Source organism: Meleagris gallopavo, chromosome 30 (genome assembly GCF_905368555.1).
Source record: "Meleagris gallopavo chromosome 30, MGAL_WU_HG_1.1, whole genome shotgun sequence".
In the NCBI taxonomy this organism is placed as follows: domain Eukaryota; kingdom Metazoa; phylum Chordata; class Aves; order Galliformes; family Phasianidae; genus Meleagris; species Meleagris gallopavo.
This window is the reverse complement of record NC_139433.1, coordinates 4,745,171-4,771,803: the sequence shown is the minus strand read 5'-3', so window position 1 is coordinate 4,771,803 and position 26,633 is coordinate 4,745,171. Positions and strand designations below refer to the sequence as shown.

Below are 26,633 nucleotides of genomic sequence, written 5' to 3'. Positions count from 1 at the left end.
GCACCCTGAAATTTCACTTCCCTTTCAGAGAGCCCCATGCAAAGGTTACGTGTGGGAAATCAGTACCTGCAGTGCACCACAATTGGACCAGCATCAGGGGGGTTGCAGGTTTTCACTCGTCTCAGAAAAGCCAGGAACGGGGTGGGGTACTCAGGTACACCGTGGTCTGGCCATGCTGTGAACTGGAACTGGCGGACCTCCCGCTTCTCACTGGAGCCGTTCTGCAAAGATAAAGTCCACCAAAAGTCACGTGCAGTAGCAGCACAATGTTGTGTCTTGCCCATGCTGAGTAAGGAGGAGAATGTGCCCACCTCTTGGGAAAAAACAGGAGCAGGAGAAAGCTCACCTTATGAAGGGAGAATGTTCGAACGCAGAATGTGGCCAATTCAATGGTATCGAGTAACGTCACTTGAATCATCCCGTAGGTGTCTGTACCTCGACCTGGCCAGTATTGGTCACATTTTATCTGGAAGACAGAAGGTACTGCTGAATGCTGGAACACAGCAGCTCACTCCAGAGGTGCCTGATATTACAGGTGAAGCTGGCAAGGTCACAGACAGAGAGAAGGCTCAAGAAAAATCCCCTTCCAGAGTACCACAACAGGGAGACACGTGGCATGAAAAGCTCCTACTGACTAAGCAGAGCCTTCTGACACACCACATCAATCATGTGGACAATGGACTGGAATGATCCTGAAGATTGGAGTGAACTTACTGGGGCTCATTAAACAAGAGAAGTGAATTTGAAACGTGCCACAAGATTAACTCCAAGGCAGACCTACAAAGTGGTGGAACTGAGTTTCCCCTTCTCTTGCAGCTGAAAAGGCTGCAGCTTTCCAGGGTGAGTCCTTTTATTTTTAAGGAGAGAACCACTGAACTTCCAGTGTGCTGGCAAAGAAGGTAGAGATCCCCCACTAATATCAGTGTGGGCTGCAGATCAAAGAGACCTACCCTTCCCCAGCCCAACTGTCCAGCCCCCCAGGATTATGATAACCAGTCATCCCTCTCGTGCATCTTACCCGAGATTTCTCCTCCAGCTTAGTCATCATAACAATAGTAGCTGAACGCTGCTCCCACACCATCCTCCAAAAGTCCCCAAACGTCTCTGGCAGAGGTCCCTGGGTGGCAATGTAGGCATTCTGCTTTCGGTAGCCATCGATATAGTTGGCATTGATGTAATCACTACCCACGATTCCTGTATTAAATAATCAAAAGCAAGTCAGTGGGTTGTGCAGGACAAGACTGAAAGCACGAGGTGGTCTTCGCAGGTATAATGTCTAAGGGAATTCCCTTGCAAAAATACCAGAGCCTTCACGGCTGCCCTTTGCAAGTTCTTCCCATCTGGAGTTGGAGATCTGCATTACTTGAAGACAAAACTTCTAGCAGAAGTTGTTAAGGAGACCAAAGATCAAACTTCAAAACTATATTCTTCTTATTGGTGTTGCTAACAGGAGCAAAAGCACTGGCTTTCAGCTCTTGTTGCACTGGTCTCAAACAGGACAAAAAAGCCCATGTTCTAGAATGCCCAGAGTAGCGAATGCAGCTGGCTGATGCACTGTGCAGTCCATAGTCTATTTCCAGCTACAGCTGGACAAAGTAAGGAATAAAACCAGGCTGGATTCAGCCAGAAAGGCTTTGAAATTACAGGCTTTGACTTGCTTTAAATTGCCCGCTGTCATTTTTATTTTTTCTATTTGCATGAGTTACAGGCTATTGAGTTACAGCTGCCTGCTTGCGTCCTTGTTTGAGGGCTTTGCTATGAGTGGCAGAAGGCAGCGCCAGAGTGAAGAGGGTGATTGGGATGTGGCAGGAGAAAGCTGCTCTGAAGTTAAAATGGACACTGGCACACACTCAGGTTCAGCTATAGAGAGCCTCCAAGACTGGCACGGACAATTTGGACTGTTTGGAAAATTGGCCCATTCCTAATTACAGCCAAGCAGTTGGCCGGGCTGGCAGGTTTCTGCCAACCTAAGATTAACTCAGCATAGAATGCTTAACTCGTGTCCCGAGGGGGAGCTCAGGGTGGGGAGCTGTACCAATATGAAATTGGGTTGCTAGTCCTCATCCCTCTGTAGCAATAGCCGCTGCTTCTTCTATTGGCTAGGTATGATCCACGCTGAATTGCCTGCCAGTCCTCAAGGGTACTCAGTAATTTCAGCTGCTGGTGAAAATGGCTTTTGATTAAATTTCTGGAGGGTTCCCCTCCCCCATTACTTCCCAATCTGAAATTTCAGAGGGGAAGGCGGCTGTGCAGCGGCAGCAGGAACACGATCAAGGCTGAGCTTCTGGAATTAATCTCCTCTTCAGCCCCCTTGGGTCCACTCCATAATTTAAAATGGTGGCCATGAGCTTCTGCACTGTTTTGCTGCATGACAGGGTCCAGTTACAGAGGAGTCACTGAATTAAAGCCACTTCTTCCTGACCAAGCAGACAGTGACAATCTGCAGCCCTGACAAATCCAGATTTAAAACAAAGGGAAAGCAACAACTAACTCCTCCAACCCCTTTCACCTTCCAGTGCTCCGTATAAGACACAGCCAAGACAAGTCAGAACCTCTCGGGTATTCGGACATGAACACTCTGGACACACGCTGCTGTTGGTCCCCACGATGCCTGCAGCCATCCCTGCTCTCTGCTTTCCTGAGGGCAGAGCTCATCCCAGTGTCCTTCACTTCTACACTCGTGCTCTTCTCTTCAGTGACAAGGCAACTTTTTAAAAGACTTGGCTCGCCTTGGCTCATGCAATATTAATCTCAGAAGAAAAACAAGCTAGCAAAACACAGCCAGCTCCACAATGAGAAATGTTTAACATCTGTAATGGCAGACAAGAACAATCCAGACTGGTTCATTTCATGGCAAATCATGATCTTTTGTGACCTCAGAACCAGCTGCGTCTCCCAGAGATACTCTGGCAGAGGGAGATTATTCTAGCAATTCCCTTGCCAAGAGGGCTTCTGAATTAACCCCCCCCATTCACCACGGGGCTGTTTGCACATCCTCTCTGCACAGATGCTCAGCTCGTGGCAAAGCAGAGTGGCCGCACACAGCACACCCATCTGCACAGTCACACGTGCCCTGAGATGATGGAAGACAAATATTATCTCAGCAGCAGCAACCAAAGCAGATCCCCTGCGAAACCCCATCTCCTCTCCACCAAAATCTCCTCTTATCATAGTGTGCATTTGGTCAAGAGTGAAACTTAATGTAAATTTTCTAACTATACCATCACTCACAGAAGATACAGGAAACAACTGATGGCTGACCAGGCTCACACCACATCCTTACTTTCAGTCCTCTGAGGGAGAGCACTGCAGCAGGAGCTGTGCATCACGTAAGCTCTACATTTCTGCAACTCAGTAGCCGCATCTTTGCTGTGCTGCTGACACACACATCTGTGCAATCAGCCCCGTGCTCACTTCTCATTCATCTGCTGTACAGATGCATTCCGCATCCACCACCACCCACTGCCCTGTTCCTGCTCTCTGCAAAGCGCTACGTGGTCTGAGTTCTTCCTGTTGGTCAGAAGCATATCACAAGGATCTCTAAGTAAAGTGAAGGCAGTTTCTTGATAAAGCAGCCTTTAAAATGAGACACTGCAGCTACAGGGAATATGTCAGTATCAGAATGTAACAAACGTGTGGTTAACACATGCGCCTCTTGCTTGCTGAACTCCGGGGCAGATGCCCAGAGAGCGGAGCCATCAGCCGGGCGGTGCTGCGGAGGAGCAGAGGTCGCTCCCGTACCTTCGATCGGCAGCAGGATGACGCGCGAGTGGTCGTAGGCGATCACGTTGGCGTAGCGGTTTTTGGGTTTGTTCACTTCCAGGTTGGAGTGCTCCCAGGTGAACTGCTGGCCGGGGTCAATGGACTGCAGGAATTGGGAAGGAAAACACAGGAGTGAAAGGGGGGAAAGGGAACAAATCAAACTCCGAGTACCTTGGTCCATGTAGGACAGATCGTGGCTCTGCAGATCTAGCTGAGGAATGCAGCATTCGCCATTTTCTTCCGTCTAGAGCAGAGCCTTGCTGTGGAACAGCCCCAGCACAGCGCACTCCATCCCATGACCCTCTGCCCTGAGCACACGGAGCAGCACCAGAGGAAATTCCTACCCTGGCACAATGCAGCAGTGGCAAAAGCATCGGCACAATTTCAGGCTGCAGAACAGATGCCCTGAATCATACTTGTGTTCACAGAGTGGTGGCTGCGCTGCATTACTTACAGCCCTGAGCTACTGCTGCTGATAAACGGTGGGCAATTGGGAGAGAACAACAGGGACAATCACAGCAGGATGTATTTATGAAATGATGAAGAAGTTAAATCTGTGTGTGGTTAAACTAAACAGCCATTAAGGGGGCATAAATATACCACTGTCTTAATACCTGGGGAGGACGACATGCAAGCAAGGATGAGGTTTATAACCATGTATGCAAGTAGGATGTGAAGCACTGGGGAAAAGGCAGCAGGGAATAGCGGCTGCTCCGTGAGAGTGCTACTCCATGAGAGGCTCAGTGCGACGTCCCTCAGGTGCAAAGGGGCTGAAAGCACCAGGAGAGGGGCTGTGAGGGAGCATCGCCCCAGGCAGACAGGGGTAGGAGCTGGGCCTATAGGCCTGAACCAACATAATGTTTCCTAGAAGGGATAAAGGGGTAAACAATGAGACGTGCTGGAGAGAAAAATCCTTTGCCTGTCTGGGTGATTTATGCCAGGTTTTAAGGTTTTTTTTTTTTTTTTTTTTTTTTTTAAGGTCCAGCTGTCCCAGATATGGAAATTAGGTTAATTACGTTTACCTCTAAATCCTCAGCCAGAGAATTAAATAAAACAAGGGCTTAATTCCTTCATCATTTTGCAGAGCCCTAGGGGTTTGCCTCAACTGGAGGCTTGGCAGAAGCAGGCTGAGCTCTGCTCCCAGCTCTTCATTCCCCCTCTCCCTGCCTGCGCAGGCCCTGCACGCACCACCTGCACCATCCTGCTCCCAACCCTTTGTGCACAACGAGCTCGGCCTTCACTGTGCCACTGTCCCGAGCTCAGCTCCAGAAGCCACAGCAACGGCATGGTACAAAGCCACTCGAGGACAGCGTCCCTTCTCACACTGAGCATTTTCAACTAATGGTATTTATACTGGTGTAATGTGTCTGTTTGCCTTCTATCCCTCTAATCTCGCCTCACATTCATTTCATTAGTGATGTTTGTTTAGCTCTGGCTCTACCACTAGAGGAGGTTGTGCTGGAACAAAGCCAGGGCACTTGGGATATTGCAGGATGCAAATTAGTCTTTGAAATCTGGATGGAGCCCATTAACGAGCTGCTCCCCCTGCATGGGGTGAAAGACCCCAGCACAGCCCCTCCTGGGTGCAGAGCTGTGACTGTGGGGCTCCTTTGCCCCTACTGCTGTTTGCAAGGCAGACAGGGCAGAAACATCCCAGAGAAACATCCCAGGAACTTTGTTCAGAACATATTCCCTCACTTGCTGCCTGCAAACAGAACCAGGCAGTCTAAACTAGTTATTAGCCTAAAAATAGCAGGGCATTTTGTCTCTTAACAACAGGAACCAGTCACACGTTCGATCTACCATGAAAACAGCTTGCATAGCGCTCACCCAGAAGCACTGGACACTCCTATGGGGATTAAGCAGTGCTGATGCAGCCACAGCAGTGCCAGGAGATGGAAGCACAGAGCTCAGTCCACGCCCCTGGCGACCACTTGAGCTGCACCACGGCTCTGCTCAGCTGCAGGAGCCCATTCCAGTATCCAAACATTAGCAGCAAGGAGAAAAAAGAGCTCATTGGCTTTACTGGCCACTGACGATGTCAGCTGTGGAGGAGCCACTGCCTGTCTCCCTAGCTTCTAGAGCCAGGTATCTCATCCCTCTGCCTCAACCTCTGCACATCCAGCAACGTGACAAAGCCATTCTCAAGGACAGCACCCCATCCCACCTGTCTAAAACTTTGGGAAGCACAACGTGGCAAGATCTCCCCTCCATGCAAAGGAAAGTCTCGTGGATCAGAAGTCTTCTACCATCTGGAACTGAACCTAGAAAGTGCTTAATGTTAAATATATAAAAAGCTTTTTTATTTCAAGTGACCAGATCCTTAAAGTGAAGCTATATTTGTTTGAATGAAGGCCTCTCTGAATTGCCTGATTTCCTGGCTCTGCAAACCCATGCACAGCACTCACTCTTGCTCATACCTCATACTCTTGGGATAATTTCAGGTTATCATTAGCTTTGAGATGCTCTGTGTGTTCAGCCAGCTCGGAAACAGGGATTGGTGGGTGGCTGAGCATACCTAAAAGACAAGACAGCAGGAAAAGAATCTGATTTAATAATAACTAAAATTCACAACTGTCACACATTTTATAAGAAAGAAGAAACAAGAAAAGAAAATAAATTACAATGTAAGATCTGCAATGAAAGTAGGGAGGTTAGAAGAGAAGAATTCAGGGCTCGAAATTGTGTCCTTGGAAGTAAAAACAATAAAAAATAAAAGGAAATAATTAAAAAAACAACAGTAAAATGAGTGTTTTCACAATGGCCCCTTTTTCAAATGTGTAAATCAGAGCATAACAAAAAATAAAATCTGAAGAGCAGATGTGTGTTAGTGATTCCAATAGTGGACTTAAAATGAGCAAATGCTGCCAGAGGAACCTACGCAGCAAATGGTACAGCACCCGCCATGACTGTAAACAAACTCCAACACAAAAGAAGGGAAGGGGCACAGATCCAGCCAACTGTGACCATGTGGGGCAGGGAAGAGGATGCAGATGGGAGAAGCAAAGGAGGCTTTTCAGGAATTGTCCGTAGCACAACAGTGGCTCTGTGGGCTTCTCAGTGAGCTCATGGATGTGGTGGTCTTAACCTTCACTACTGCAAGAACGCAGCCAGCTACGGGAGTGCTGAGTGCTGGCTCCTCTTCCTTCTCATGCACTGCAGAGGACCTTCCAGAGGTCCATCTGAAGGGTCGGCTGTACAAGCCCCAGCAGCAAACTCTGCTGTGAGTTCATTACCTTCTGTGGCGGACAGGCAGAAGATCTTTGTGACCCTCCTTAATCCGGGGAATGGGAAACAATTCACCGGGGAGACCAATGCTTCACAACCCTAGTTCACCAGCTTCCCTGACAACAGCAGCTGTGCTCATACCGAGACAGAGCCAGAGAACAGAGCTCGTGTCCCTCAAGACCTCCTGGCACTAAGGGCCACACTGCAGCAGGCTGAAGGCACCCAGCCAGGAATGGGGCTGAGCAGCAAAGGCAGAGCTGTGCCTACAGTGTTCCCAGAAGGGCAGCTGGAGCTCTGGAAGGAGCAGGGACCCTTCTCATCTCATTATCTTGAATAACTATACTACAAATCATGGTGGAAAAGCTCTCCGTGCTTTGCTCATCTGCATTGGATCGTGTTTTTCCAAAGCCTTCCTGTGCTGCCTGCCGGCTGATCCTGATACAAATGCAGCCAGTGAGGGCAGCAGCACACGGAAAGGCCTTGGGCAGTGCCCCTGTGGGAAGGAGTGGAGAAGAGATGGAAGCCAGGGAGAATTTCGAGCCCCGTGGGTGTTGGGTGTGTGACAAAGCAGCGGCAGTGGCAGCAGCATGGTCAGATACTCCAAAATCTCAGCACAGAGATGGCAAAGCAAGCATGACATCCTCAGTTTTACAGTGAGCCCTGGAGGGAGGCTGCCTTCCCCAGACCTGGGGGCAGGACATGTCTGCCAGAGTGAGGTTCACAGCCACCACTCCAGCGCTCTTTTCTAAGCTATCTAGATGTCTCTTTTCAGCACAAGGAAGTTTACCAAAAATGGAAGGGCTGTGTGGGGAGAATAGACCAAAAAACCCACTAGAATAACTCCCAAGTCTACATTGGCTCCGTGCTGTTCCACGGGCTAGCAGGCAGAACACACCTCCCGCTAACAGAGGATGGGTTCCCAGCACCTCCTGCCCCTTTCACTCAAAGGATTCCCTCTTTGCTTCCCACTAGAGCTGCCACCTGCTCCACACCAGGTGCGACTGGGGCGTTCAGAGGAATCCTAGAATGGCTGGGTTGGAAAGGACTTGGAAGAACATCCAGTTCCAACCCCTATTCATTCTGCCCTGTCCCTGTCCTTCTGCATCTGAATGGAAGGGCTGAAGAGGACAGCAAACACACCCGGAGCTGCAGCATTACAGCAAAGCCGAGCCCTGCTCAGAACAACTCATGGCAACTCAGCTGGTGTCTCAGATCTCTAGCCCTGCCACCAGCACCCAATGCTGACAAACCCAGGGGCTTACTGAGGTGTGGTTAGAAACACAGTAGTGTTGATGAAATTTCAAAAAATGAACATTTAATATTAAAAGGGAAAAAAAAAAAAAAAGAGCAACCAGAAAGCCTGGTGGAAACAAGCAAGCAAGAAAAAAATCCATCAGATGCTCTTTGGCTCTGAAATCACAGAGCTGTAAGCATCATTCCCTCCAAGTATGGGGTCTGCCTGGGAAAGGCCCACTGCACCCATGTGCAGAGAGAAGCCATGTCCCCTCCGAAGGCACTGCACAAGTTTCCTTAAAAAACCTTCTTGAGATATGGTCTGTGTGCCCAGTGCCTGAAAATCAGCTCTGTCTCTTTGCCACCTCCCACCACTGCAACAGCTCTGGCTGAGAGCATGTGGGAGCTTATCTGGTTTTGCTGCTGTTAAGGACAGGAATCTCCTGGTAGGATTGATTTCTGGGGTTCTTAATAATAAAACAAAACTGGAAACCTTTGCAGTGATAAGCACTTCCCTGGCCAAAACACCAAGCACACTGGAGTTCCCATAAAGGCCGAGGTGGAGTTTGATATTAAATGAGCCAGGAGCAGCACTTTCCAGCAGTGCCAGCCGGTCTCAGCTGAAGCTCCTTTGCCTGCTTTAATTAATGACTCTCCTTAGTCAAGAAGGATGTGGCTCCCAGGTTTCCCCGCTCACTGATGCCTGGCTGTGGGGGGCAGCAAAGGGAGCCCTGGTGTGGGCTGAAAGAAGACACAAAGCCCTCGTGTTCCAATGAAGGGCTGAGTGGAGGTGGCAGGTGCACTGAGACAGTACTGGCAGGAGATTCAAAAGCAACGAGTGGTGTTTGGATTAAGCTATTCTGAGGACTGTCCCAGCTCTCACCTCCCAGACCACCAGCAGCATCCGCGATTCTTCACATTTGTCAGATAAAACCTCCCATCTATCCATCTATTTCCCTGCCCAGCACAAAAAGAAAAAAAAAAAAAAAAGCCTCTACCACTCAGCAAAGCCAGGATCTTTGCTTCTAATGGGGATGAAGTCTTTTAGAGCTGCTCTCATCTAACATTTCAATCACTTGAATCTCTCTAATCTTATCACAGAAGACTTGATTCTCTGTGCACCAGCCAACTCACCAGCAACGTCACCCTAACATCTGTTCCACGGGTCAGAGCTCGTCTCTTCCCGCACAGCGACTGAGGCTGGATGGCACTGCATGAACCCACGGGCTGTGGAGGGCCATGGAGAAGCCTCTGGTCTTTGTGCTGCTGGAACAAGTCGCTGCCAACAACAGGCACCTGCCACAGATGGGCAAAGGCCCCCTCCCCATCTGCACAGAAAGGTGCCCACATGGCTCTTCCCAAAGAGAGGAGATCGTTAGCTGCAGCTCATTTCCTCCTTCCCCATGTTATGAAGCAATGAACACAGAACCACAGGCACACACACGTACAGGGCTCACATGCTGGTGCACAAAATATCACTTTCTGTCCAGGAATAAGTACGGGGGACACGTAGCCAAGCTTCAGAAATGGAACATCATTGACAACGGGGAGAAAAGGGAGCCCTGAAACACACATTCTTATTCTCAGAGAGACACAGAAGGATGGACAGTGTCCCATACTGCTGCTGGGGGCTCTATCGTTTACGCTGCTGCTACTGCCCATGTTGTGCAAAAGGCCTGATATTTGGTACTGTAAAACTGGAAGCGCTGTTCAGACGAACAGATGGCACAGAAAAGGGATGAGATGGGCAGACACTGCAGGAATACAGAGAATTCAGCAAAAATAAAAAGTAACAGGAACGAAACAGAACTGGAAAGGAAAGCGACAGAAGAGGAAAAAATAATTATGGGGGAAAAATGAAACCAACAGGAACAAAAACACACAGGAACTAACTTTCAAAGTCAAACTCAGGGTCACTGAGAGGGCTGCTCAGACCAGAATCTGCAGAAAACAGTAAAAAAATAAAAATAAATAAAATATACACTTTCTGAAAAATTTCATGCTAAAGCAAAAAAAAACAAAACAAAACAGAACAACATAAATCTAAAGAGGAAAAGAAAGTTATTTTTTGTGCTGATAAGGCAAGGACAGGCTTTTTAAGATTTGTGCTGCTCTGCTGCCCCGTCCTCTGTCTGAGCTGTTGGTGCCGCTCCCATCCCCACGTCCCCCCTCTGCTACGCTGCTGGGGACAGGACAGAGACCCCTCAACCTGGAAACCCGCTGGAGAAGAGCCCACAGCCACCTAAAACCACAACAGACTTCATTCAGATGGCTCTAATTCCAACAGCCCTTACAGAGCCTTCCACCTGAAAACCGCACCACAATCTGCCCATCATCGCCAGCACACTGCGATCAGAATTTCTGTTTGTTCCCTTTTTGCCCAGTGGCTATCAGTGTGGGAGGCAGGTGATCACCTCTCCCAGATCCTTTCAAACATTCCATGGCCTTACAAACAGCAGCAGAGGAAATCAGCCAGCTAACTCGAGCTGGATAGCGTTACAAAGAAAAGTTGGCAGTATCCTTTCAAAGCTAGATAGGAGAAAACCTGGCAGCCTTTTTGAGATCTACGGACTTCTGCCTAGCTGAGTCCTAACAGCAGCTTGCATGTCTCTGCTGCCTTTTACAAGCCTCTCAGATCAAGAATTCAGAGGTAAGCATGAACTAACTAGTAACAGACCCATTCATCTGTTGAGCACATTAACTGAAGCTAGGAAGTGCCTCTTCCTCAGCTGACTGCAGTCCTACAAGGACAGGGAGAAATATTCAGTAAGGCAAACACAAAAAGCAGCACTCCCACTTGCCTCTGAGCATCCAGGTTAAGCTGGATCTTTTATCTTTGCACTTATCCTAGCACTAGTTTCAACCAGTGCAGCTCTTTCCTGAGTCTCCAATCACCACCTGGAGCGCTCACAGGCCAACCTCCTGTCTGCACCCAGCATAAACCACAGAGCCCAGACAAACGCAAACTGCTGCTGAGCTGCAGCTGGAGACTCTCATAAGAAGTGGCTTATACAAACTTACTGTTGTTTATGCAAAGGGCAGCTGGGACAGCAGGATTCTGAAGTTTTACAAGTTCTCCTGCTGCAGATCCCAAATACCTTCAGACTCTCCTGCAAGAGCACCACTGAGTAAGAGCTGATTTAGGGGTCCAGCTGCAGTTGAACTGCTCTTCATTCAGTCCCTGCATGCTGGATTAAACCTGCTTCCATCCTTTAGCTGAGACTCAATCTTTCCTAAACTCGGATAGATATCAACATGCTGCTCCTCACTTTTTAATACAAACGCCTCAGTTCAGCGCTGTCCTTGTGGCTCCCTGAGGACCCCTGCTTTCTGAACACCTATTGGCTTGTCAGCCTTGCCCTAAGCAAACTCAGACAATGCTAAGGACAGGACTGGGATGGGGAAACAAAAGCTGCAGAAACATTACTAACAAGCACAAAACAGCAAAACAATACAAACAAACTGAAAACAATAGCCAGCCCCCCCCAAAAGCACAACAATTTCCTTTCCAAATCCTCAAGCACCAGAAGCAGAGGTCCATACCAGTGCACAGGCACTGCTCAGCATTGCCGTGTGTGTGTTCGAGGATGTGCCCGTGCTGTGCTGTGTCAGTGGTGGACTGCAGAAGTGCCATGCAGGCAGCTTAGACATGCATGTACATGGGGATGTGGGTGCACTGGCCTCTCTGCTGGGACATAGCGTAGTTACATTCCAGCTTAGAGCTGTACACTGAGGAGATGTTGCCTCTCCTGCATGAAGCAACCAGCTGCCTTTCTCTGTCCTCACAACCCACGGGGAAGGCCTGGCTCCTAATGGACCTTCTTTGTGTGTATAGAGCAAGGACCAGTTACAGATTTGGCTAAAGCACGTGGCCCTGCCATGCTTCATCTCTCTCACCCCAGGGTTTCCCAGCGCAAGGCTGCATAGCAGTGCTGGTGGGCAGGCAAGCTTGGCATAGCTACACTTGCAGCTGTGTACTTCACCCAGAATGCTCCGATTTCTTTAGCCACAGATAGCCAGGAAAGCTCTCCTTCCTGCCTTGCGATTGCTAGGTAGAGTCTGCAAGGCCTTCATGGTTTCCCAGAAAAGGTTAATTTCATCAGTCTTGCTTAGCATAGGCAAGTTCTTGAGGCTCCCTGGCTGCATGCTAAGTTAGCACTAGGTCTCAAAGGCAGCACTGCTGCAGCATGGCAGGAAGGGGCTGGGGAAAGGGCTCTGCTTCTGCCTTCCCAGTGAGAGAAGTCAGTTTGCAGCTGGTTACCTGGAGTCTGGAAGTTGATGCGCCTCATTTCCACAGGGTCCTTGGGGTGGTGAGGGGTGATTTCAGCATTGTTCAGGAGGCATTTTGTCCGTGGCTCTGAATCTTTTCGTTTGCTTAAAAAAAAAAAATTAAAAAGACAAAGCAGCTTAGCTTAGAGGCCTCTTGGTCTTTTCAGCTTGCCCAGAAATCAGGGCCAGCTACAGCCATGCCCTGAACAAGGATATAAATTACACAAAATGTATCAGAAAAGGATTAATCACAGAATCACAGAATTGTAGGGGTTGGAAGGGACCTCTAGAGATCATCGAGACCAACCCCCCAAAGTTAAGTTTTGGAATGTTTTATTACTGTAACATTTGATTGGTTTTACAACAGCTCAGCAGCTTACATGCAAGTCTGGAAGTTCCCCCTTCACGCAGCAGAAGTACAAAGAGGCAACAAGGAGCAGCTGAGGTACTGCGAACCCATACCACAGCTCCCCTGCACAGACAAACCTCCACTCTACTCTGCAGAGCTCTGTAAATGGAAACGTTCCAATTCTGGCCAAGCCACTCTCAGCCTGAGAGAACCAGAGCCAACATAATCATTTGGAAAAGTACAGAATCTCCTGACCATGACCTTGGACATAAAGTACTGCTATTTCTCCGCTGGCTTGTTTAGGAGCTCTTATTGCCTTGCAGACAGAAAAGTCAGGGCAGTGGTTTTCAATCTTTTTTTGATCTACAGAACCCTAAAAATCTGGGTTCAGAACCAGCACAGACACATCCTCTCCCATCACAGCTGTGCCTGCTGAGATCTGTCTCACCTCCTTGCCAGAAGCTGAAGCCCGCTCTGACGTGCCAGCTGAGCTGCACATGAAAGTGGTTCAAAATCTATTCTGCTTAAAACGCGCTAGGTTAGCTGAGGCAGTTTAAAAGTCCTTGCTGACCTGGCTTATTCTCCTTGAAAAGAATTTGGAAGCAAAGCCCAGCGCTGATCTGAAGAGTTGATAACCTCTGGCAAGGGAACAGTGATACGCAGCTGGAAGCAGAACTTCTTGAATGAGCAGAGAACATGTACCCACGCCTCAGGGCTTGCAAATATTGTCCTAGCCCCTCTCACAAGATGGCTGTAAAGCTCCTCACCTCTCCTGCTCAGGTTGCACAGATGCCTCCCATAATATGCCCGCAGCAATAATGGTAACTGCTTAGGCAGAGAGGAGCTTGCTCAGTGCACTGTTAGCTGTCTCTTAACATCATTAATAGCTAGAAGAAGTGGCATGAGCCCTGCCAGCACTTAATGGGGCAGCATTTTGGAATTACACCATTTTGCAGTTTAAGAGTAGTTTATTTTTGCTGCAGTTCTGAAACTGCTGTAAAGTAGTTCATTGGCTAAACTCATCCCTTACTTCAATGAAAGCTCTCCCAGCCTTGAAAATGGTTTGAAATAGCCTCATTCTGCAGTTGTAAGCAAACTGTTAGAAGTCCCTGAATGATGGGACAAGAACTGCTTTTGCAACAGGGTGAGAACAGCTCAGCTGGTGAGATTCTGTTTCTAGTATGCCAGTGGCTCAGAGAAGCCTGTATGGACACTCAGACATAAAGAAAACCCACTGACTACCACACAAATGCATGTTTCCCTGCTCCAATAACCCATGGTTTTATGAAATGCTTACTGTCACTGCTGCTTAGCTTGAGAAAAGCCATTATATTTAGGACCAACAAGCAGAAGAAAGCTGGCATTTCTCTGCTTTTTCTGCCCCGATTCAAATGTGGTCTTTGGTGGGTGTCCTTTAGGAAAGATCTAGCAGTAGAAACACAGCCCCATCACCAGAGACAGTAAATACTGCCTAACACACAACCAGCCCACAGAGAAAGAACCTTAGTAAACAGCAAATCTGGTGCTCTTACCTGTCTGGTTTGCTGTCCACGAAAGCAGTGAGTGGAGAAAAGACAAGACAAGACAAATGTCCAGATTAGAAAGGAACTGTAGAAGAATTGGGAAACATTTGCTCAGCTCTACTCCTGGTAACACAGGTGGAGGGCAGGACCAGCACTCCCCAGTGCTAATGAACACTGATGAGGAACACCTGAGTCCCTGCTCCCTACAGTACTTTTGTGTCTAGCAGCTTCACACATTCTGGGACATAAAAGATACTCACATGTGCATAAGCAAATGCACCTCTGCACCTGAAAGGTGGAGCAGGGTAAATTGATTACTCCATAATGGGTAATGTCCCCATGGACACAGCTGTACTGGCTGGAGCTGTCATCCTGCCTCTTTTCTTGATTTATTTTGCTCAGCTTCTGCTTCCTTTCCTGTCCTCTTGCTGCACAGTGTGACCTGTCTGTTCTCAAGGGGCTTCTACTCCTGTCTATGCATCATGAACTACTCCAAAATCCAAGGAAAAGAGACTTCCAGAGGCTGTTCACTATTTCAGCATTTTTGCCTTAAAATCCTCTCTGGTGCTGGTGGGAGGATTTGCTCTCCAACTAACAACTTTAGGACCAAGCAGGAAACTGCCTTTAGGGGTTATTCTGGAGACATTCAGAATTGTCACAGATCTGGACAAGAAGCATAACTTACTTTTTGTAGAGCAGAATGGCAATGACAATGCAGATGATGAACACCACGGCCAGGACGGGCCCAATGACCCAGATCAGCCCTTCCTCTCCATCAATGATTGGCTGTGGGTCAGGGTTGTCCAGCTGGATAGGGTCAGAGAACGGACTAGCAGCAAAAGTCTGGAAGATATGAAAGATTGTGGAACAGAGTTCAGAGAGGGAACAGGGACTGAAAATGATGGGCAGACATGCAGTATTATAGAAGAGATAACAGAAAGAGAGGGAAGGAATTAAAACATGTCACCTCTGCTTCATCTGCATGGAACTGTGCTCCAGAGAAAATAAGAAGCATGTTCAAGCCCACCAGAGTCCTAGCTAAGGAGCACTGCCCACTACAACCTTCCCACCCCAGTAAAGACGTGCTCCCATCTTACACATATAACTATAAAAACCAAAGTGCATGGAGTTGAACTGGCAGGTCTTGGTTTCAGTGAAAAGTCTGGGATAGGACAAGAACAGGAGATTCGGGCTCTGGGTTTTCAAAAACTCTATCAGCTCTCAGCAAGACTACAATTTTGCGTCTATGAGGCAGCTGGCGTGATTGCAGGCTGTTGTGAGTGAGCGTGCAGTACCTCATTCTAAAGCAGAAACCACCACAAGCTGCAGTAATCCGATTGAGAAACGCATTCACAAGCGTGTCAGCCTAATCCTTTAATATCGAATACACAACTAAATATTTATTTTCAAAAATCCCTCTGAAAACCCTTAATTTCAAATAGCTCCCTGCTACAATTCCATAGGGAGATTTAAAAACAACAAAGTATTCAACTGCTTCCTATTGTGCATGAGGGAGGAGGGTAGGTAAATATTAAAACAGTTGTTTTCGTAAAGCCAAACACAACACCACTGAAATCGGCTGCGATGCTGAAGTGATGAAGAGAGCAGAGAGCAGATCTAGTTTTCCATTAAAAAAATGCTCCCCTCTCTGTTTGGTGGGGAGCTTAGCGATAACCAGGACATGTGGCATGCTGGTCTCAAAGCAGGACATCTGGGGTCACTGCTCTAAGGAATACAGGGGCAATCTTTAAAAGAAATTATGTTTTGCAAAGGGGTTTGACCCAGGGATCCCTGAACCGAAGTGTACTGCTGATAGTTCAGTACCCTCCACTCTGACCTCGTATCTGGAGCCGCAAGTGCAGCAAGTCCTGCCTAAGCAGACAGACAAAATGCAGATGCAGCACACAAGATGCTTGTGTCGTCAGCCTGTCTCCAAGGAACAGCACATTTGCTGGGTGCAGACACAAGCACAAACAGCTCCAATAGTCCACAGCTGGACTGGAAGGCTTTTGCTAAGAAAAAAACCCTAACGCTCTAACATCTGGTGGAAGCGAGTTACAGAGAATGCTAGGGGGGAGCTGGCAGCTCACAAGAGCTGCTGCTGTCTCTGGTTGGTAATGGGGACAGCAGGGCCACAAGCATCTAAAGAGGGCAAGGCAGCACTTACTGCCTCAGGTTCCTGGAGCACTGCCAGGATGAAGATGACGTATCTCTGCCCCGGCTCCAGGGCTCTGTTCTCAAAGTTGTCGTAGTGTTTCATATCGCCCAGGACAAAGTGGTTGGGGAGGGAACGAAAACGGGCAGCAATGTAGGGCTTGGGGAAGTCCAGCTGACGGGAGTGACGCAGACTTCGGCGTCGGAGCCTGGCAATGTCCTGAACAAGCTGCAGGAAGCAAAGAACGCTGTGAGTACTGATGCCTTCAGCACCTTCAGGAAAGAAACAGCAAGGGGGGAGAGCCAAACCATGGCACTCCAACTCATCTCATTTTAGCTACTGGGAACACAGGTCACACACCCCAAACCCACTCTTCCCAGGATCTCCAGTCACCATAACATCCATTACACTCTTTGCTCTTTCCCTTACAGCTGGCTGCAGTCTCTGCCACACTCACCTCCTCCAGGTCCATCTCTTCAGGGCTGCCCAAGGGGTTCAGGAACTGTCCTCCACGGGACTTCCTCAGAGGCACCACCACAATGTAGTAAGCTCTAAGAGTTGGGAATAATCAGAAAAAACAGGCCTGAATCTCATTCTGGGAGTGACAGGAGAGTGCACACACTGACAGAAGAAAGCTAGGTTTGCCCACCCACTCCTGGTGGCTCAACCCAGTAAACCCCACATCTTTAATTTATCAAACTTGTTATTGCTGTTTCTGGATTCAGTGACAGCCCCACACAACATGCCTCCCTTCGCATTCCTGTGGCAACAAGTTAGCCCCGGGAAGTGGCTCCACAAGACAAGACTAAGGCAGTGTTTGAACACACAGGGAACACACCCTCTGCTGCAGTCCTTGCGGGTTTGTGCTATGGACTCCCTGCAACATGAACTGAATACACCAAGTCTGCAGTTTACCAGAAACCTACTGGACAGCCACAGAGCTCTTCACATCAGGGAGAATCACCACCACGTTGCCATCAGCATCAGGCTTGTGGGTCACCTCTGGCTTCCTAGATAACATGTTAGCAGCGGTCCAGGCAGCCACATTCTGCTGCAGGCCACCCATGCTATTGCCACGGTTCATGAGAACAAAGTTGTAGAATGTATGGGGCTTCAAGTTGGTGATGAGTTTCTTGGTGGTGCGGCCATCCACATCAACATTCAGCCCATTGTACTGGATCTGTGCAGGGAGAAGAGGCAGCAAAGATGTACCATGAACAAGGCTGATACTGCCTAGACAATCAGACTCCTCTCCTTTGGTTTGCAGAGAACGTGGGCCACTTGACTGTGCCCTGCTCCAACCAGAGCTGGTGCAAACACAGGTACAGGAGCCATTGAGTGGGGAGCTGTCTGTCTCAAGGGCTGTAGTGTCCCCAGGCACAAGGCAGACAGAGGACAAGGCCTTATAACTTCTCTGTGAAGACAACTTTTTATCTGAAAATGGGAAGAGTGTGGTAACTTGCCTAGAGACAAAGGTTTTGTAATAGAGCTAAGAGTGCAACCCCACAGGCTGATTATCAGCACACCTGCTTGATCTAGAGATTAACCATTATTTGCTCATATCTGAGAACCAGATCCAGAATTTCTGTCTCTTATGATCTGTTCTTCAAATGAACAGACAAGACTCCAGGAAATTGACAAGGAACACAGTTCTGACTCTTGCTTTTTACTTGCCTTGTATGGAGTGGGAGAGTTGTAATTTTCAGGAAACTCCCAGCTCAAAAGGACAGATGTCTTTGTCACCATCTTCACCTTGAAGTTTTTGGGTAAAACTGCTGAGAGAAAAGCGAGGAAGAAGGGGAGAAAGAAGAAGAAAAGGCAGCAGAGGAAAGGAAGAGCAAGAAACAGAAGGAAGACAATGTCAGACACTGGCAAAAGGGTCTGCCAGTCAGGGCCTGGCTGCTGCAGCAGAAATGGAAGGGCTTGCTCCCTCCTTCACACTTTGCTTGAGTTTTGCCAAGGTTCACTACCTAATGTTCCCTGTCCCCATGCCTAATCCCGGAGAGGGTGAGGGAGGGTGCGTGGCTCTGCCCCTCACCCTGTCCGTGCTCAGTGCACACTATGGGACTAGGTGGCTGCTGCAGGAACAAGGTGCTGGCTTTCTGAGCATGCTCAGGTGAGGAAACCCATCCCAGGTAACATTTGAGGCTTTCTGATTTTTCTGTTTTCTTTCGGCTGCTTGCAAAAGCTGAAGAAAATGCTCTTCCCACCTGTATAGCGACTGGCCCCATACTTCAGGTGCCAGTGAAAGAAGGGTGTCCGGACTTAACTTAGAAGAAAGTGGTAAAAGAGACTTACCTGGCACAAGGCAGAGAGGAGCTGAGGGACAGAGCATGAAACCAGAGTGCTCTGCATTTACTCACGAGCCTGGCTGAGCCTAGCTTTACCTCTCCAGCTCTCTGCCTCCTGGCACCAGCCCCGGTTACAAGGAGAGAGAGGGAGGAGAAACCGGTAAGTCCTACCTTGATCCAGCTGGAATGTTCGATACTGGACGGTCGGGCTGTACGGCCCGGGGCCTTTACTGGTGTGAGCACGGATTTTAACATCATAGGCAGTGTTGGGTTTGAGGCCGTTGAGGGTGTACGAGTTCTCTGGGGAGGGGGGCAGGTCTTTTTCCAGTGGGTTGCCGGGAGAACCGGCTTCCCGGTAGGCCACGGTGTATTTGACGATGGCTCCATTCCTCTCGGCCAGCACGGGGGGGAGCCAGCCAAACTGGACCGACATGGAAGTGATGTTGCTCGCCTCGAGGATTTGGGGGTAACCCTTGGGGATATCTTCAGGGGTGGTGAGTTCCTGCACAGCTTCCTCCCCAAAGCCAGCCCGGCTTTTCACGGCCAGCTTGAAAACATATGTGGCGCCTTTGTGGATGCTGGGAGCGGTGTACTTATCCTCCAGGGCAGAGAACTCCAAAGTAGCCAGGGGGTCGACATCCTTGCGGCCAAACTGGAGCCGGTAGCCCATCACCTGGCCTTCTGCATCCAATGGAGGCTCCCATTTCACCAGAAGAGTATTCTCCTCTGTCTGGTGCACAGACAGGATGGGCTTGCCTGGGACTGGGAGAGAACAGAAACAGCTTCAGCCATGTGTGGGACAGGGTGGCTGGTGAGGTGATGCAGAGACCCTCCAGCTGTGGCACAGGCTCCTCAAATTGGTGGCAAGTTTTCACCTTGACCTGGTGTACCTCACAGGTAGGCTGCTGCTACCTACTCACTCTACAGATGAATGGCCTCTAGCAAGTTTAGGAGAGGAGATGCGCTGCTGCTGTGATGTTCTTACACGTCTGGATTTTTGTTCCTTGACTTTGGGAAGGAAAGCTGAGCCCTGCTGCCCTCTTCTCACTGGACCACTTTACCATAGCTGGGAAGAACAAACTCAGGAGTCCTCCTGTCCTCATCACCCGAGCAGACTGCATCACAGCACAGGGACAAACGAGTGCAGGAGTCCCCTAAACTCCTGTTCTCTCTCTCTCTCTCTATTAAACTACACAGCTCATGCAGAAAGAGACTGGAACAGATTGGCTCAGGCTGGGAATGCCAGAGCAGCTGCGGGTGAAGTAATGAAGGATGGGGAAGGAAAGTCTGGGCAGCCTGAGGTCCTGAGCAGCAGGCACGAGGCCAGCTGAAGAAAGTCTGGCAGGCATCTGATCACCCAGTTGGGTACAGAGAAGCACACAGAGAGTCGAAACATGAGCCCAAAATCTGTGCAAGGTGCAGGGCAGGAAGAGATGCTGCAATTTCTCTCCTCTAGGTGAAGGGAAAAGACATCTGAGTGTTGGTGTTTTTCAGCTAGCTCCCTCCTCACCCTGTCAGTTAGTTTCTCCACATTTGGGGAGTACTGCAGGAACTCAGCATTGCCTCTGACTAATGAGCCCTGGCTCAGCCCGACAGCAGAGCAAGCCCACCGCCACAGTTAAATGACATCCGTAGGCCCAGAGGTTTCTGAAGCTGGAGAAATCAGAGCATTAATTCCAGCAGCTCACACATCATTTACATTCACTCCACTATTAGAGATCTAATTTCCTCCTCTATGCCTTGGTGTTTCTTCTGATTGAGCAGGAAAGGGAGAGAGAATGGAGTATAGAGTGACCCCGGCCCACTCTGGCAGCACGTGTCTGACTGAGAGTTGGCAGGGTGGAAAGCTGTAGTGCAGCTAACAAAGCGAGCAGGAGGGAGCTGGCAGGGAAGGATGCTGCATGTGGCAGGGATCCTGGCAGTCATTCCAGAGAAACCACTCTGTTGAGTGTACCAACTGACATGTGAACAGAGGGATGAGGCACTGCCTCTGAAACAAATGCTTCATTCACTTTGAACTGCCATTGACTGCGCCGAGGGAGCAGCGTCGGGAGATCCCCTCTTGGAAATACCGAAGAAAAACATTACAGAGAAAACAATGCCATTACCTTTATGCTTCTGTTTTTATCACAAATGTTACTACAATCAGCTGAGCTTGAAAATATTACATTTGAACAACAAATATTGTTTTGGAGAAAGCTGAGAAGAAAGCAGGGGAAGTGTTTTATTTTGCAATTGGTTTGGACAGTAAAGGAGAAGATTGGATGTATTACTGTATTTAAATTCAGCTTCTAGCCCTGAATGATGAAAAAGATCTCTCTTCTCAGAAGGTATACTGACTCAACGCTGCAAAGAAGATAAGAATGTTACAGAATCATTTGGAAGATTTTTTTTTTTAATAGCTATTTCAAGTTGGGAGAAATTGAGTTTTGGGTAATAGCTGCTGTGCTGGAGAAAACATCCCTCTGCAACTGATCACCTGCACTACAAATCCTTATGGGGAGACATGGGAGAGGTTGACAAGAGTGACAAGAGAGGAAGGAAAGGAGGGAGAAAAAAGGCTCCAGAGAGAAAAATGAAGAAGGCAGAGGGCCCAGGGAGAGGAGAGAACCAGAGAGAGAGTGAGAAGACACATGGGCAAAACTGGAGGGGGAAGAAGACAAGTGAATGAAAAAGCTTCTGGCAGAACACTGATACTACAGAGCATGAGGACAAGAATCTGGATGCTGGCATCCAAACGTACCCTGCTATTTCCACCCATGTCCTGAAAATCAACTTTGTTCTCCATCTCTTAGCTATGCAGGAGAGGCAAGAGGGGAGAGAAAGGCTGAATTCTCATTTTGTCTGAAGAGCAATAGCATGGGATCAGCTTGGGACCAAAAAAAAGACAACAGCATAGAGGGCAGCTGCTGCTCCAGTTCTGCACATTTCAAGCTCCTGAGCCCCCTCTGTCCTGTGCACTCAGCTGAGGGTCTCTGCTGCTCCCAGAGCCTCAGCAGATGTCTCTGGGTTAACTATGCTGCACTAACCAAAGGCCTTTGACTACTGCAGAGGCAGAGAACAACAATCTTCCAGAAGCAAGAGATGATGTCAGTTGTGAAGCTGTTAGAAGCAGGGTGAAGATAACTGCCCCACAACTAAGAAGAAAATGAACAGGCAGCCAGGCATGAGACCAGACAATGAAAAGAAATGACAAGGGCAGAAAGCCAATACCTGACAGCCCGAGCAAGGGCAAGATGGGGTGACAGAAGGTAACCACAGTCCAACAACCAGGTGCAGGCGTAACAGTCTTACTCCATTACACAAAACCTTTCCCATACTGCATAGCAGAGCTCTGTCTGGAAGAGCACCAACCACAGGAAGGCAGATGCTGAGAGGACAGGTGGAACACACACCTCTCCCTTCTGCCTGCAGTACAACCGTGTGGAGGAACAAGGAGTACCCTGGTGACTTTTGTCACTCCTTTCAGGCCCTTCTGTCCTAGCTTGACACTGCATCCTCTGCGCTGAGGCTGACAGACTTTGCCATGAAGTATAGGGCAAAGGGAGGAATGAATCTGGGTGGTATGTGCAGAGCGAGCCCAGGTTGCAAAAATGTTTGCAAGAAAAGGTCAATACTGTCATTATTTTCCTCCCTACTGATCACTAGTCACAGGTAAAGAGGGCAGGTATGTTCAGGCACGATACTAAAAGAAGAGAAGGCTGGGCAGTATAAGCCTTCACAGTCTCTCTGCTCTTTTCAGCTCTCTGCAAGTAAGCACCATGGCAGCAGGCCTCTGGGTCTCCTGTTCCCCACGGTACATGTGTGTGCCCACCATCAAAGCTGCAGAGTCTCTCCAGTGTCACCGCACAGGTTCAGTTCAGGCAAAGATTCTCTTAATTCTGATGCACTGAAATTTACAGTGCACGAGATTACAAGCAAAGAATTTGTCCACTGTTGTATTTCTGGATGTGGGGACTTCCTGCAGCACTGAAGAGAAAATTCTTTCATTTACTGAGGACTACCTCTGAGGAACGAAGGATTTTCTTACTAGAAATAATTTTTTCTCCAGGGGCAGCGTGACATTTGTTGTGAGGAGAGTGAGATGAAAGAAATTTCTTTGCTCCAGGATGTTATGAAACTGGGGCACTGCAATGGATCAAAAAAAAAAAAAGTCTTACCTGCACCCTTAGTGGTGACCACTTTTGGTTTGCTGCGAGCACCATCTCCCTTCATGGTGTAGGCGGCTACGGTAATGGAATATGCAGTCTCAGGCTGGAGCCCAGCAATGACCATCTCCTGTTTGCAGGATTCCAAAGGAAAGTGGTGTAAATATTAATGTACATACACACAGGTAGATCTCTCCTCCTTGTGGGAATCTTGGGTCTTTTGTAACATGCAGAAACATTCCCTGAATCTGAAACCACCAGGCACTCAGGGTTAACCTAGGCAGACGTAGGAACTGCAGGAGGATGAGGGCCACGTTCCTCTGGTGAGCAGCATGCACATCCCAGCTGCAAACAGCCCCTCTGTAAACACTGCGTGTTTCTGCAGGCCATGATTCAATGTGTTCCCTTCCAGATCTACCTCTCACACGACCCATATCTCAACACAAACTGCTTCAGCCATCAAAACACTGTTGTGCTCTTCAAAGCATTCCTCTTCACTATGCTGTCTCAGAGGAGGTTTCAGTGGTTTCAAGGAGATTACGTGTTTTTATCCTTCATCCCCTCCCTTCTCTCCTCAGAGATATTTTTATAATGCCTTCATAATATTAAAAGGATTGTTTTAACACAAAGTGCAAGACGACGCTTTTTGCTTGCAGGTTAAGAACTCTACGAAATCCCCAATGCCCTCCTTCCTCCCTCCACTACCAGCCTCACCACACCTGATTCCCAAAAGCTTTTGTTGGAAGATGGGCCTCAAGAACAGCCCTTCCCCATAAAGCACTCAGCCCCTCCAAGGGCTGTGCTGTAACAGAATATCCATGCTAAACCAAACAGGATGGGGGCACTGCAGCAGGGTTTTCTCCAAGGCTCTGAGAAGAAAGGAGATGTGAATTCTATGCATGTTTCACAGCCTTCTTCTCTCTCACCCCTACTGTACCTCAGTGCTTTAAAAATGAAATTATAGGGCAGCACTCGGAAAATTTCTGGTGCTGAAAATATCTGTGTTGCCCTCACAGCTGAGCACGAGGTGGAAAAGCAGTACTTCAAAATAGCAGGATATCAATCACGTTTGGAAGCCATTAGCTAGGGAGACAGGTCTGCCTTCTGGGAGTCAAAAAACTTGTCCTGCTTTCACACACATCACTGAGTTCTTTTAACATTTTAGGCAAGCAACACAGCCTCTCCATGTGTAATGAGCCCCTTGCTTTTGTAGGGTGCTCGGCAATCTCTGGGAGATACACGTATATTCACTGCAGCAGTGTATTATCCTGGGACCCCACTCCTGCAAGGAAATGCTTTTTCCTGCTGCTTTGTAGCAGTAAGATCACTGAAACCATTTAGCATCTTAGCAGGAGCAGCAAATGCCAAACAGCCCAGATGACTTTATGGTCTACTTGAAAGGCGAAAGAGCCAACAGCAATTCAGGGCTTTGTGTAAACAAGTATTCTATGAATTTTGGCCTTTCCAGGGCACAAAGTGTTTGCTGATGACTTGGAAGTTATAGGGCTTTCAACATCCAATGCTTTTCAGTCTAACTTTGTTTTTCAGACACAAGGCTGGGTGGTGGCACAGCAGCCCATCGTCCTCCCAGCCTCAGTGTCCCACCTGCTTCCCTGTGGAGGAGCAGCAGACTCGTCTCTCCTTCAGAGCTGAAGGGAAAACCCTGCAGTACCACCGCGTGCCGACAAACTACACAATCACACAGGGTTGCAGAGCAGAGCAAACAGGGTGGGGACAATGCACAGGAACACCAACAACAGGTTTTAAGGCACACTGGCACTGCAAAAACAAACAAAAAAACCAACCAAACAAAAAAAGAAAACCACCACAACAGGAAGTGGGAGAAGGGGAGGGACAGAACCAGGATAGGAGGATCGTTTTGTTTTTACTTACGTATTCAGCAGTGTCATCTGTTTCCCACTGAGCAGAGAACAAGAGAGGTTTTGCATATGAGAATACAAGAGGGGAAAGAAGGGAAAGACAGAGACACGGTATGAGGAAGAAGTCCCTGAGCAAGCAGCCACACAAGGTCAGAAGTTACCAGGCCAGCGTGAAGGAAGAAGTAGAGTGGGAGAAATTAGTAGATTCCACTGTGGCCTTTGTCTATCTTAAAGGACTTTGCAGACACAGGAGGCTGGACGATATTTAGTTCAGTGCTGGGAGAGCAGCTCATGCTCTTCCACAATGGCTGTTTTCTGGGACCGCAAATGAATTGCAGGAAGATAACATCTACCTTTGTCACAGACACGTTTCTTCAGTAATACTTTGCTTGGAATGAGACAAGGTGGCTGGGGCACCCATCCCCTCAGATCTTCCACAAGAGAAAAAGAGGTTGGAGCAGGATGTGAGCCTTTACCTGGGCATCAGCCAGCATGATATCCTTGATCTGGGGCAGCCCCCGGGCCTCTCCATTCTCCATGCGCACATAGTGGACCTGGTAGCCGCGGATCTGGCCATGCTGGCGGTTCTGGACTGGAGAGCGCCAGAACACCTGGATTGCAGTTGAGTTCAGGACCTCCACCTCCACTTTCCGAGGCGGCGCGCTGGGCACTGCGAGGAAGGGACGGAAAGAACAAGAGTCACTTGGGGATTTCTGTCTGGAGCCCGTAACTCCATTATGGGGTATATGCGTGCTCCATCTACAGCCCCGAGAGAAGGGAGAGATCTAACGTCAACCTGGTTACCCCATTGCCTGCATCTGGCCTTTACTCAGTGAGATGGGGAAGCACTCTGGGGGATCTAATCTGCACCACTCAGAGATCTGCATTGGGTCCATCTCAGCCCAGCTATTCCTCCTTTTTCCTCAGTTTGCTCAGCCATATAGCTCCAGGTCAAATTCTGAGGGCAAAGCTAATAATCCAAGGAGCCAGAAAAATCTCTGGCCACGTGACAAGGGATGTTAGGGTGGAGAGGATGTGGAGGGAGACTTGCCCTGGGAGTTCCCAGTCCTCCTGGGCAAGGCAGGGCAGGCAGGTCGGTGGTGACAGAAGCTGCGTTGTCTCAGGTCAGGAAACAAAAGATGTCATAGATGGAACATGGGGTCAATTTTTGGAAAACATAGAACTAAAAAAGAACAGTGCCTGAGAGCTTGAAATGCAAGAAAACCACATTTTCTAAGTAACGCATCCATCCATTTGGATGTGGGCAGATGGTAAAGGAAACAGGACCAACGCTGGGGACAAACCTACTCGATCTTTTCCAGTCCTTTTTCTCTGGGATGGAGGAAGAAAACTTGAGGAGTTTAAATCTGACTACTGTGATTTACTGGATTTTATCATTGATGGGTTTACCTCACTGTCAGAGTTTTCTGCTCCCTTCACGCACATTCACATTTCTCCCGGTTTTATTTCACTGTATAAATAACAGGGAAGTTCAAATCTTGTCACCATTTGTATTTGTGCCAGAAGTCTCCAAAGTGGACCACTGAACTGGAATGTAAACTGTCCGTCATTAACAGTTTTCTGCAAATTTAATGAAGAGACTCTTCCTTTTTACCACTACCAGAAAGCCTGAGGAGCAAGTAGCAAGGAATGCGCGGGAAAAAGTCTCAATATTTTAAAGTAATTTCTGGCAGCAATCTCGTTCTTTTCTCTGGCTTCAGTTTCTTACTGCTCGCTTGGAGCATCTGGCAGGGAGGTGGGGGCCCAGGGCCCACAGCCCCGCTTCCCAGAGGGG

At 48.6% G+C, this 26,633-nt stretch overlaps 1 protein-coding gene across 11 annotated transcripts in view; it reads right to left on the bottom strand.

Annotated features, from left to right (window-relative positions):
• PTPRS (protein tyrosine phosphatase receptor type S) overlaps positions 1-26,633 on the bottom strand; it is a 131,381-nt gene that overhangs the window by 8,124 nt on the left and 96,624 nt on the right. For 3 of the 11 annotated variants that reach the window (XM_085211579.1, XM_085211580.1, XM_085211588.1), the window contains 17 exons: positions 25,315-25,508; positions 24,852-24,878; positions 22,971-23,088; positions 18,982-19,572; positions 18,194-18,291; positions 17,446-17,699; positions 16,977-17,070; positions 16,532-16,747; positions 15,050-15,207; positions 14,374-14,385; positions 12,485-12,597; positions 10,117-10,164; positions 6,183-6,280; positions 3,742-3,865; positions 1,019-1,194; positions 347-466; positions 67-221 (listed from right to left, as the gene is read on the bottom strand). In XM_085211579.1, the coding sequence (XP_085067705.1) occupies positions 67-221; positions 347-466; positions 1,019-1,194; positions 3,742-3,865; positions 6,183-6,280; positions 10,117-10,164; positions 12,485-12,597; positions 14,374-14,385; positions 15,050-15,207; positions 16,532-16,747; positions 16,977-17,070; positions 17,446-17,699; positions 18,194-18,291; positions 18,982-19,572; positions 22,971-23,088; positions 24,852-24,878; positions 25,315-25,508 (2,596 nt within the window). The remainder of the gene's footprint in view (positions 1-66; positions 222-346; positions 467-1,018; positions 1,195-3,741; positions 3,866-6,182; positions 6,281-10,116; positions 10,165-12,484; positions 12,598-14,373; positions 14,386-15,049; positions 15,208-16,531; positions 16,748-16,976; positions 17,071-17,445; positions 17,700-18,193; positions 18,292-18,981; positions 19,573-22,970; positions 23,089-24,851; positions 24,879-25,314; positions 25,509-26,633) is intronic. The other 8 variants (XM_085211585.1, XM_085211581.1, XM_085211583.1 and 5 more) reach the window with 8 other exon arrangements.